At 43.4% G+C, this 13,241-nt stretch overlaps 1 protein-coding gene across 6 annotated transcripts in view; it reads right to left on the bottom strand.

Annotated features, from left to right (window-relative positions):
* LOC147010706 (dystrophin-like) overlaps window positions 1-13,241 on the bottom strand; it is a 1,018,488-nt gene that overhangs the window by 37,073 nt on the left and 968,174 nt on the right. For all 6 annotated transcript variants that reach the window (XM_085859617.1, XM_085859614.1, XM_085859615.1 and 3 more), the window contains 3 exons: window positions 8,486-8,547; window positions 8,300-8,374; window positions 3,228-3,429 (listed from right to left, as the gene is read on the bottom strand). In XM_085859617.1, the coding sequence (XP_085715743.1) occupies window positions 3,228-3,429; window positions 8,300-8,374; window positions 8,486-8,547 (339 nt within the window). The remainder of the gene's footprint in view (window positions 1-3,227; window positions 3,430-8,299; window positions 8,375-8,485; window positions 8,548-13,241) is intronic.

The following is a 13,241-nucleotide window of genomic DNA, read 5'->3' on the forward strand; positions in this document are numbered from 1 at the left end:
AGTGCAGCTAATAAAGGGATGTGTCAGAAGAACGTGTTGCACGTTTGGAACAATATCGCCCGTTGGGCAGGAGGCGGGTACTGTGCACGTGATAACGATAATGTACGTATATATAATTATAATGGTAAATAATGATACTGATAATCTTCTTCCTCTTTCGGCTTGCTCCCGTTAGGGGTCGCCACAGCGGACCAACCGTCGTTTTGTTGTCCGCATAATGATTTGGCATAGGTTTTTACGCCGGATGCCCTTCCTGACGCAACCCTGGTCGCCTCTTACGACACAGGGATATGGTACACCTATTCTAGCCGGGGCATACACCGGGCCCAGTACAACTGGTGCTCATTTCGCTGACCTCGGAAGGATGGCAGGCTGAGTCAACCCCCTGGTGTTTTCGACTTGGTGTATATATATATATATATATATATATATATATATATATATATATATATATATATATATATATATATATATATATATATATATATATATATATATACATATATATATACACATTATATATATACATATACATACATATATTAATTCAGTGTCCCAACGGGGCTTGAACTCAGGACCTTTTGGATCCCAAGCCGCTACCCTAACCGCTACGCCAACACCAGGCTATTATATATATTGTTACGGCTGTGGAAATTCGCAAACCACCATTCAGGTTCCATAGGTGAGATAACTCTAACTACATGTGTAGTTAGCCCCAAACCCGTTGTTTAGAGGGAATTTATGTGATTCATTCGGGCTGCGACGCTTTGAATTAGGCATTTTTCTGTTCTAACTTTATTTTGAATCAACCGCCATAACCATCAAACCACCACCGATAAACCCTCCACCACCCTCACCTCTCTCCTTCTACGGCCATTCCCGCATCACCTGTGAACACTGAGCGCCGGGCTGTCTTGAGCTCGTTCAAGCGATACGCACCGAGCCGTGAGTGCAAATAGCGGCCTTTCCGAGGGAAAATTTGGATCAAGAATGCTACACGCCCACTTCTGATCCGTCCAATCAGCAAGCGCGGAGCGGCTTGGCCCCGCCTCCAGGTGGGTCCATGTGAAATCGAAATATGCAAATTCTAGGATCAGGGGAGGTTCACGCCCACTTTTCCTCCATCCAATGGGCGAGCGTGGCTCCGCCCCCAAGCTCATCCTGATCCGGAAATTTGCATATTGGTTCTCCTGCCGGCCTATAAAACGCCGAGCACAAGGTGAATCGTGGCAGAGAGTTAAGGCAGAGAGAATCGTGGCAGAGTCAGTTTTGGTGGCATAGTATAGTGAGAGTTTTGGAAAGAGAGTCATCGGGCGGAGTGTGGCAGTGGCGGAGTGTGGCAGAGTGTGGAGTCGGGTGGCGAAGGCACCGAGTTGGGTTCTGCAGTCGGCTGAGGAGAGTTGGGGGAAGAGGCCAAGGAGCTCGGGTCCAAGGCGAGAAGGACGGCGGTCGGCGACGAGGTCGCGGTGGGAGATCGCTCATCGCGGGACCTAAGCCAGCCAGCCATTCTCCCTCCCCCAGAGCATCAACAATTCCCCCTTTTCCCCCGCGCTGAGATAGTGCAACAAAGGGGGCCCCGTTCCCACCCCACTCCAAACGTCGTGCCAACGAAACCCGCGAAGGAGCACGGAGTCGGGGCACAGCCACGCGGCCACGTCTGCGGCTTGTCCGACAACGCGTCACGAGGACGCGGGTAGGACCCACCCGGTCTCGCGGACCTGGCCGCTCCTTCAGGTCCCGCGCACATATTGGCCTACAGGCCCGTCTGCCCCCTTGTCTATGAGGGTGGCTTCTTTCCTTTGCTTTTGAGTAAATGTGGGTTGGCGCCGTGTCTTGTAAAGTAGAACTGTGTAAGTGTTGCTGTGTGTACGCGTATTCGGTTGTAACTCTGCGTCGTTTCTTTTGTTTTCCTGATATAGGTGCATTCTGACTGTTTGGCTGTATATGTGTGCTTTCCGTGTGTCGCGTAATAAATGTGCATTGTGTGAACTGTTTTCCCGTTTCGCTTCGTCTTTTCTTTATTGACCCTCCATCCTGCTTCATGTAAAAGGGTTCGTAGTGGGCTTAAAACGCCCGATAATTAATCGGAACCGTCGAGGCCGACGATAACACCGCTCGGTTATCCCGACAGCACGGAACGTACCGCTTAAGCGGTTCGTGTCCGGAGTCGGCCTGCGGCGAGGTACGATCGCCCGGTCGACCATCCGCGCAGGTACTTAGGTAGATCGAATTTGGCAAGCAACCCTATCCTGTGCGGGTGGGCAATTGGCATGGTCGTGGTGGGGTTAAACCCCCACCCGTGACTGGCTCCCGGCGTTGTTCCGAGAGGGTCACGACGGAATTATCCGTTCTGGTGGGCGAGGCGGCCACCATTCGAGTCGAGCGGCTGATCGCACGCCGGCGGGCGCAAATTCGCAACAATATATATATATATATATATATATATATATATATATATATATATATATATATATATATATATACATATACATATATATATATACATATATATATATATATATATATATATATATATACATATATATACATATATATACATATATATATATATATATATATATATATATATATATATACATATATACATATATATATATATATATACATATATATATATATATACATATATATATATATATATATATATATATATATACATATATATATATATATATATATATATATACATATATATACATATATACATATATATATATATATACATATATAAATATATACATATATACATATATTATATATATATTATATATATATATATATATATATATATATATATATATATATATATATATATATATATATATATATATATATATATATATGTATAGACATTGATTTTGTCATTCAGTGACAATTACGATACAGCTACTCATGAATGATAATGGAAAGGTTGAAAAAGATGATGAGCAGTAAAATAAACAATTTTGTGGACAATCAATCAGCAAGAGTTGCAATGAAATGTGACATCTTCAAAGTTGAAATCATTTAAATACATGATCAAATATCTTGCTCACAAAGAGGGCCAATGTATTGTCGGCACAATCCGAGCTACATTGGTGAGGTTAGGATAAAAAAAAAATTCCCATAAGAATTGCTGTGACAAAGATCAGCACAACTTGTTGAATTAATTGATTATTTTAAAATCCAGAGTGCATGTTTGTATGTTTAGTAATTAAATTCCTCACGTGTCATAGACGTTCAGAAGCCAGTTGAGACACATGTCCACACAAAGTGGAACATTAACCAGGTCACTGTGCCTGCGTTCCATTCCCTGGTACATGTCATTAAGACAGTCTACAATCTCTGATGTGTCCATGAGCCGGTCATTCTGCTTGAGCACGCCTTTCTCGAAAACACCTGCAGCGGCCTCAAGGCTCAGCAGATCCACTGGTGTACAGAAGAGGTCAACATTATCTCCTGTTTTCACAATCACCTCGAAAAACAATGACAAACTACTGGCGGCAATCATGGTGAAATAATACATGGGACGAATTCATTTCATCGAAATAAGAGTGGGAGTATAATGCGATACACATGTCTAATCCAACACAAATGAGGTCTAAGTAACTCATTATAGTCTGGTTCATTATACACTGGTTCAAAATGCGTTTATAGTGTACCACCGGGAATGGTGAAATGTATTGTGATGAGCTCGGGTGTGCAGCATCATGGAGTGTACACTGTTGGCCAAACTTCCATTCAAACATGACAATCGTCTTGCCATGCTATTTTAGTGTTGAAATAGTGTCCTTGTCTTGGCCTTATTGCCTGTTCAATGCTTTCAGTCGAATCACACCATTATTGTGTTGGTAATATATGTGAACCAACCTCTGAAAGTTTCCGATATTTAAAAATGAAATTAAATATTTCTGGCTGATATTAAAGAACTACGATGGCACTGCAGAGTCTTGCTGTTCACTCAAGTTGACTGACAGGGACTGCAATGCTCAACACAAGGGTGAATATCTCAAACTCAGTGTTTCCTTCCAAAGCTCGTGTACCAAGCACATTCGTCTCTGTCCTCATTTTATCCCCTTATCGCCACTGCCGTGACTGTTTTTCAACTGAGAAGGTAAAAAAAGTTCTGAACAGCCTTGACTCAGACTCGGCGAATGGCGCAGATGGCATCAGTGCCTGTGTTCACAAATCCTGCAGTGCTGCTCTCACTTATCCTCTGGCTGTGCTCGTCAGCCTGTCCTTCATCAAAGGTCGACTACCGTCTGCATGGCAAACAACAGCCAATATCATGCCCATGCACAAGAAGGGAGAAAACACAGATCCTCTCAACTACTGACAAGTAAACCTACTCCAAATGGTAAGCAACGTCAGGGAATCAATCATTGTAGCTAACATAATATTTCCTCATCTCAAACAGCTTAATCTCCGATAATTCTGGATTCCCTTCCACTCACTCGACTCGAGACGTGCCGCTGCTTCTCTCTCAACAATGGATTGAAGTCAGTGGAGGCTAAACATTCCAACGTATTCGGCCCAATATTTTTGCTCATGTATTTAAAGATCTCGATGACAGGCTAGATAACACTCTTTTCAGATGACTCTACACTTTATGCCATGCTGTACTCTGTCCTGGATTGAATGATGTATTCAATTCGGCAGGTCAATATCTGATCCTTTTCAGATCAGCAGTGAGTGAAGAAGTTGCTGCCGTTCTGTCTTTGTGACAATGTCTTACTATGACCCTGTCTCTTTGAAAGGGGCATCAAAAGAACCAGCCTATCTATTTTCACAACCAACCCTTAAATGAGGTTCAGTCTCATAGGCTTTTGAGCCTCACCATCAATCACGACCTCTTCTGGGCAAACCGTAGAGAACAGCCGGCATTCAAGGCCAGCCACAGACCAGGCATTCAAGATCACGCCAAGTCTTTCCTTGGTAAATCTGAACTTCTTACGACTTATAAGGAGCTTTTCATTTGGTCATTGGAGTACTGCTCTCTCCAGTTGGCCAATGCCCCCGGTATTCAACTCTCCTATCTCTTGGATGTTATGGAACCACAGATCTCAACATTATTGCCATTTTCCACAAAAGAAGCTGATCAGCACAAGGGCTTGCTGCTCTCCCGTAGCTGATAGACACACAAGCATTTAAAGGCCATTTTCCCCGCCAAAGCGGGGGTTAGCCTAGGTTGTTGGCAACTCCGTTTTATACCACATCTATTCCAGTCTTCCTCCCGCTGCTATTTCAATGCTGATCCTCCCCTCTTCCTTTTTGCGCACGTTCTTCCAACAACTCCCTCCTTGTAAAACTCCCCAAATACAGACTTACTGATTACCTCCGACCCTTTGTTCTTCCTTTTCTCCCGCATGTGGAATCATATTCCCGAGGTAGCACCATCCCACCATCTTTCAACTCTATCCATGATCTTGTAAAGATCTAGCTCCATTAACCCTTCCCTATCCAAGCTCTCTTACACACAGGTTACTAATGTTCCTCCCATCTCCTCCATTCTTTCATCATTAATTCCCATGCTTGCTCTGTCAATCTGTTATCCCACTGTATTTATGTTATCTTTCCTCCCTCAGTCATGCTATCCACCTTCCTGCTAGTCTATCAACCTATGCTTTGTATGTTTCTGCTGCTCCCTGGTTCCCTGGAGCCAGTGCTTCTGGGATGTTGTGATGCAGAGTTCTCAGGGGATTCAGATTTCTGGAGACCACTGATTTTTGGTGCAAACATATTTGGACTCAACATGAATTGGAGGACAACAATTCCAGAGCCTTGCATCCTATTTCACACTCAAATGTTTTTTGTTTGTTTGTTTTACAAAACTCCAGTTGCACATTTCGGTCACTCATAATGCAACCCTCAAGCTTTACCTATTTTCTTGTTATTTTCCCCTTTGTGTCTGTATACATATTGTATCATCTGACAGGACGGCTCAGAGGAAGCGCGCTTGCCTTTGAGCTATTTAGTCTGGATTCTATTCTTAACCAGACTATAAAGTGTCAGACTGTTGCTTGGCAGACAGGGCAATGCATCACAAAGTGTGCTGTCCCTCAGTTGGACATTAATCTGAGAACCTGTCTGCTTGCGTTAGCTGGCATACGTGAAGGATCCCACGCTGTATTTTACTAAGAGTCGCTGATTTATTGCCCAGGCCAAGCTCCAAATTCCTGCTCGAATTTGCAGGGCAATGGCATCAGCGGCACATCTACACGGTCTCAGTAATGATGCAACCATGGACCTAACTCATGATAGAATATCGTGCCAATATGCATTTGCAAGAATAACAAGATGTGTTGAATCAAAAATCCTTCCAGAGCCTAACGTTTCTGTTGTAGATTCCTGAATTGCAAATGCCGATTCATTCACTCCTTGTTTTGTGTCTGTGTACATGTTAAGTAGTCTAACCTGATGTCTTTACCTGCAGAGGATGTGTGCAAATTAACTTGGCACCAAAACCTTGACAGATGTGCCTCTGGCCTTTGTAGAGCTTGTTATAGTTGATGTTTTATCTGGATATGGATTCATTTGATTCCGCCGCATGGTTTTGTGCAGTCAGATTAAGAAAATCTCTTTGCTTCAAATTTGATTGTGTCCAACTTTTCGAGAATGTCATCGTAGTCTTTTGCATATTTGTTCATTGTCTGCCAAGTTTACCGGTTTAGTCAAACAATAAATCCGAGTTTTCCATCTTTCGTATAACAGGCTCGACTCCAACAACAGGCTTTCGTACAACAACAGGCTTGTTTGTTTGATTTGCACGCTTACCGCATGCCAAGATCACCTTAACCATGTCAATCAGCTTGTTTTGGTGATCAAGGTCATGAAGGAGGAACAACCGCTTGGCAGTCTACATGATGAGTGTGCAATGATCTTGTCCGTCAGTCCATATACCGTAGTGGTGGAAAGCCTCTGGGTTTGTGACAGTACTATGCAGCACCATAAAGGAATTATCCTGCCATGCTTGAGACAACAAATGGTAATTTACCATTTTTCCTCATGGTAGGAATCCAGTGATTTTGAGATTATTTGAGATCCCACATCATGCCTCCCCATCTACATTTAACAGCAATAACGCAAACTCGATCTACAACAAATGATGCCTCCATGGACTGCAACGGGCCCAGATATCACAAAACCCCACGGATGTGATCATTGGCCACCACGTAACATCATGTCGTGGAACCACAGTTGTGAAAGAAATGGCAACTCTTCATCAGAGTGTGCTGGAACAATGCGTTTGTAACATTCTCTTTCTCTCCACATCTTCATCCCAACTATCGTCAATAGATGTGCTTTATAAACAAAAATCAAGATACAAAAGGGCAAAAATTGGTCCGTCATACCAATCACACTTCCTAAACTTGCATCCTCATTGCTTTCTATGCTTTTGCAGGATTTATTTGGCCATTTTGCCAACCCAAAGACAAACTCTTGTTGGAAATATAATCAACATTAGTGCGACTTCGGAGTAAGTCTGCAAGGCCCAAAAAACAAAACAACCCTGCCACCTTTAACCCTGATGTAGTGAAACTATTACGTGAGAATGACGTGTCAAGTAGATGGAAAAGTTCAAGAAAAGTATGAGCGGTAAAATGAAATCAACCAATTGGCCATTTTTCTGCAGCCCAACTTAAATTGTTTAATGATCCAATGGTTTAATTGGGCCATGGCAAACAAGCAGCTTAGGACGAAATGAGAGGGGGAAGGAGTGCAACAACTAAAACCATTCACACTATCTAATAAGCATATGTTATTGTGACCTTTGTTAGTGAAGGTGACCTCGACTCTAACAGGGCCTTTTTCGACCAAAATGAGCCCCTTGCCTTATTCCGATGATGCTCCACATTTTTTGTATAGCCTGTTATTGTTGGCCACACATGGACAGCAGATGCCCAGCATTTGTTTCTTAGAAAAGGTCCACGGAATTTGAGTGATCTTCAGTTCATCTCATGCCGACAGCAATGGCGGGAGGGCACTGGTCTACCATCTGTCTCACAGTGTCTTTCCGGCTGTCTTGCCTTAATAACTTTCTATTGATTGCTAAGGTGACGCGAAATGTGCAAAGATCAAGCGTGAAAAGGCAAAGGTGTAAAACAAGTCACTTTCACATTTTTTTTACCCCTTCAACTTTTGCTCAGTGGTTTGCTGGTTGGGTAAATGGTTTTCAAAAGGTGATGGTACAAGACAGGCATCCCTTTGTGTTTGCCTGAACCAAAATACTATGATAAGAAAATGACAACGGAGATGAGCTGGTGAATGGATTGGTGGGTTAAGGTGTGGAATCACTCACAACAGAGGGCTTTCTGCAGGCGGCGTAGTTTCATTGCCGTGCGGTATGCCGAGAAACGAACGTTGTTTAGGTCAGCTACGGATCAGGGGTGGGAGGTAAGTTACTGCGGAGTCTGACAATATTTCGTCTGGCAAAAACGATTAAGGAATGCAGAGGCGTGGAAACGATAATCTCCGGCATGCTTACCGAGAGACTGGTAGAGCTCCGTCATCTTTGGATGATCCCAAAAGGTCGTTTGAGTTTGGTGGCTGTGGGAAGTGGAGAAAGGAAAGTGAAATGCAATAAATAAATAAATAAAAATAAAATCAGCTTTGCAAACCTCATGTTCACCATACCAATTAGGATCACAGCATGCCCCGGGAAGGAAAGATCAGCGCATGTGCGAACTGGTCAAACTGAGCCAGGAACAAACACAGCGAAGCAAAATTCAAAATATAATATCAGCAACTGGCTCCAAAGCAGCTGTTGTGCTGACATTAGGGTGACCTTCGTGAGAGAAGGGAGAGCTGCAGACACAGAATTCCTTCTTATTCGAGGTTATACTTGAGTCTTATTAACTGGCTCTGAGCCAAGAAAGGGCTTTTCTCTGTGTGCAGCAAGATTAGGTCAGACAATTCTTCTGTAGGCATATTCTACGTCGCTCCTTCGATAACCCCACCCTGCTCTCTTTCTTATCATTCTTTCTTTCTTGAGATCAGCCTGTGTGCTGCAGTGGGGGAGTGTCTGCGTGTCTCAGTAACGGATGGGAAATGATCGACATCAAACGGTGCGATACGAATACTAGACAAACCAGAGATGATTCAAGCAGACAACACAGAATGGTTCAAAGAAAGGGAGGGGCCAGGGGCGATCCGGATTGACATTAATCACGTAACTTTACACGTTTGACTCGAGTTGTGCTGAACTTTCAAACTTTTCTTTTGCCTTTATTCCTGAAATTGATTCGTCCGGTAGGAACGTGATCCGTCCGGAACGTTGCGTCCTTAGGTACTAAGAGATGGAAAAAGGACAAACGCATAAATATCAGAGTTTAAACTGCTTTGTCCGAGTCATTTGTGGTCACTCCCTTTCATCCTTCAGGTGGTGCACATCACCAGCCCTGTCAAAGCATTTGGCGTTTTATCTGTACTGTAGACAGTGCATAGTCTTTTGACCCTGGCAGTTGTACATGAATGATTGGGGGAAACTCAAACATTCCACTGCAAGACCAGCAGGAAAAGGAAGAGTGATATCGCAGTGGCTTGATGTGGGCATTGCTCCGATCAACTACGAAGAAGGGCCGAGATAATTTCTGATAATGATCATGTGGTTGCTGAAAGCACAATACTCCGATTCAATCATCAGTGTTCACACTTCGATGGCTTGTCAAATAAAAAAGACATTTTCCCGTTATCAAGGTTTGGTGATAATATGGAGGACGACAAAAACAAAATCATTCTTGGCAAAATGCGAATCACAGATTCAATCATCAGCTTCTGCTTCTCTTCGAAATATTTTATGGCTTTGATTATCACAACTTCACAACACAATTTACACCTAAAAAGTGGGATATTAAAGTATTTGAGAAAAAAAGAAATACTGTAAGCTTTGAATTGTATTCTGAGCTGGCGCTATAACTGTGTATCCAATGGCAAACATGACACATTAATCCACGGACAAAGTGTGGCTCCACTTTTTACCTGCAACTCGTATGGACATTAATTACAGCACTGTACACCGTAAGGACAGCACGAGTACTGTAGCCTCGATGAACTGGATGAAGGTTGATTATTTTTGAACTTGCGGCCTGAAAGTGTTTAGATAAGTTAACATAAAAACATCCCTGGACTGATGGCTAGGTTTCCAGAAAGCGTGCAAACTCTGGATCAGCCTCCGCACTTGATCATCCTTATACGATGAAGATTTGGTGCTTTTTGTGGTCTTTTCATGACACAGCAACTTATGATTGATGGTGAAGCCACTTGAGGGCATCAAGAATGTCTGGACGGTTGGTGTGGAAGGGATGGTAAACGTGTGAATGCCACACTTCCGTGACGATGGCACGTGGGAGAAGCCCGTGAAAGATGCCGGTGTGGAGACAGAAGCTTGAATGGAAATGTGGAAAGCAATAAAACAGAAACTCATTTGGGAGAGAGGGCAGGTGGTTTGGGCAGTGGGGGGGGGGGTGTGGGAGGAAATCAGCAGAACATTTCCAATAAAACTTTGCGTTAATGCACAACAGAGGGGAAGAAGAAAAACTTCAAAAAAAAAAAGCACAACATGCAAAAGTAAGTCGCTTCACCTGAATTTGAGCAAAGCGGTAAAAAGCTAAACCACACGAGAGTGAAAAAGTAAAAATCAAAATGACAATAAACCATGTAGAGAATATTGGCACAAAGTGTAGAGGAACCATGAACGGCATAGCGTAAGTATCCTACAGGGAACGCTTAGCTCATGTAATCAATATCCAAAGGTAATACAGGGTGAGAAAAGTAATTACAAACAACCCAAGACTATCCAACTGTCTTAGTGAAGTACCACCAGCCTCCTACTACTCCAGCAACAAAGCTCAACGGAAGAACAAACAGATTATTTTCTCCTGTAGAGTGAACCAAAATGAAATTGACAGCCTTTTGTGATTTAAAAAATAACCCCGGACTGGCGGTGCATCACACTTATGCTACATCACCGGTGCGATCGTTCTTGGGCCTCCCCACCGGTGTGCCGCATGTGCAATCAATGGTCACGGCACCGGAGTGCAGATGCACCGAAGGGTTCGGATCCTTGCTCCCGGCGATGGCGGAAGCTGCCGATGGAAGTGCTAGAGAGTATGCCCCCAGTCTTAGCCAAAATGGTTTCTGTGACACCGTCTGGATTCGAAAGATGGTATTTTTCGTCGGGTGGAGGGAAGGAACTGCCAAGTTTTGTGATGCTAATTCAACGTGTGATGCACGACAGCCATTGGCTGTCCACGTTCCCAAGATTCTGACGGTGCTATGCCAAACAAAGCAGAAGTTAGGCAGGGCAAACTGTTTGAAAACCTCAGTGGTGGAAATTTTTTAGATTGAAAGCTCCTCCGACCAGTTACTTGAAAATCATTTCACACGTCAAATGAAAGCACAAAATAAATCGTTTTTGTAAAGAAATAAATGCTTCATCAATCGATTTTGCAGTTGAAAAGGAAAACGCATACAGTTTACACTTCACAGGTCCACATTATTCTGTGCACCTTTTCTGTGGTATGACCATTACATTGGTTTAGTGTTTGATCCTTAGGTCTATGTCTACTCAACCCCATTAGATTCTGCTATAGCATCAATGACCTTATGAGGGATCAAGTGGGAGCAAGCCTAAAAAAAAAAGAAGGTGAAACGACCTCCAACGAAATGCGATGACCTTTAAGATGAGGAATGCTCTTAAGAAAGGTTGTGCCATACTATGCAAGCACATTACTTCATGAAAGGAATTTCATCTCAATATCTGCAACTACAATTAAAAAAATACAAAACCAAACCAAAGGACATGATAAAAAGTGATCATGCAGCCAAGCACAGTCACTAAGACAATCATACAGGATGCTGTGATTGAACATCGAACGCTATATGGAATCAATCCGTAAGATAAAATGCAGAGTTACAAACACCAAGAAGTAGGGCGCCGTGGGGGTAAAGAACGATTAAGGGTCATCGACCTGAGCTCGAGGCGCGATCAAGACCCTCGGAAGATGCTGGGTTTGCCATGCCACAGGCAGGACGGGACCGGCCTTTCGACCTCGTGAGGTTGCGAGGCTTAACGGGCCAGAGCTATTTACTGCCTCCAGCTGCGGTTGCTTAAGACTCTAAGGCAATACACGGGACGATTTGCTCTCGCAGGCGTAAGCACGCACTGGCGCAAGCAAGCACTCTCCCGCCCGCTGTGGGAGCCGGCGATGTTGAACGTGTGGTGGGATAGTATTACGTGTAGTTGTGTAGTCTGTGGGTGGATATCGCCTTAGTTTTCTCGTCGGCGGTCACACAAAAATAACATACAACAACAAGCTGGCAGCAGGATCGAAACATAGCCACCTATTTCTGTCATTTCACTCTGTGCAGTAAGGGCTGGTAAATCTGCAAACCCGCTGACGATATTTGTACAATTCAATAATTCACTAAACCTTTGCAGCCAAATTGAAGCTATCGCAAACGACAGGCCATAAATATTTCAAAGCTAACATGTCGCACTCAAAGCCCAATAGTCAGGAAATAAAGTAGCATCTAATTTATTAAAGGCCTGGTAATATACTTTTATCTGGTTATCTGAAAGGGCAGAAAAAAGATGGTACGGTGTGTTATCCTACCAATTGCTTTGAAAAACTAAAATGGAGGTATATACAGTGTGTATCAACAATAAGTGTTGCCATATATCATTTGGGGGAAATGTTCCTTTAACGTCATTACAAAAGAGGCCCATCTGGAATGTCTGGTGCCTGTAGCCAATAAAACGCCACGATAAGGCCTGTCAATTCGACATGGTCACAGAGAGATCAACAGATTAAGGTTTAGATCTGTGGTCTGCAACTCCGACACTCGAGCTGTGAATGTTTCGGGTACTACTGAGCAATTAATCATGACTATCTCGGAAGCAACAGCCCTCGATAAGCTTTTTGCTGTCGCGGAGTGATTTTGTACCACACTTATAATGGCAGTTTCTCATTCACATAGATCAGTGGGTAAGGGAGGGAACACTCATCAAGTTGGCCTAATGACCTGTCCGAGCCATAAGCTCAAGAGATTAGGCCTATTGAAAACTCAGAATAACAATGGAATGCCCGGAAAGCCACAGGGACGGCCGAGATTGGTTACAGGAACTAGTTTGCAGTTCAGTTTGGGGATTTTTTTCTTTTTTCCAGAAAGATCGGGTCTGGGAGTGGGGTGGGAAAGGGGGGGGGTGTTGTGGAGGCAGAGCATCCAGCTCCACATACATT

The sequence above is a fragment of the Eptatretus burgeri genome, chromosome 16 (genome assembly GCF_056783735.1).
Source record: "Eptatretus burgeri isolate ZD-2024b chromosome 16, Ebu_testis_v1, whole genome shotgun sequence".
Taxonomy (NCBI): Eukaryota; Metazoa; Chordata; class Myxini; order Myxiniformes; family Myxinidae; genus Eptatretus; species Eptatretus burgeri.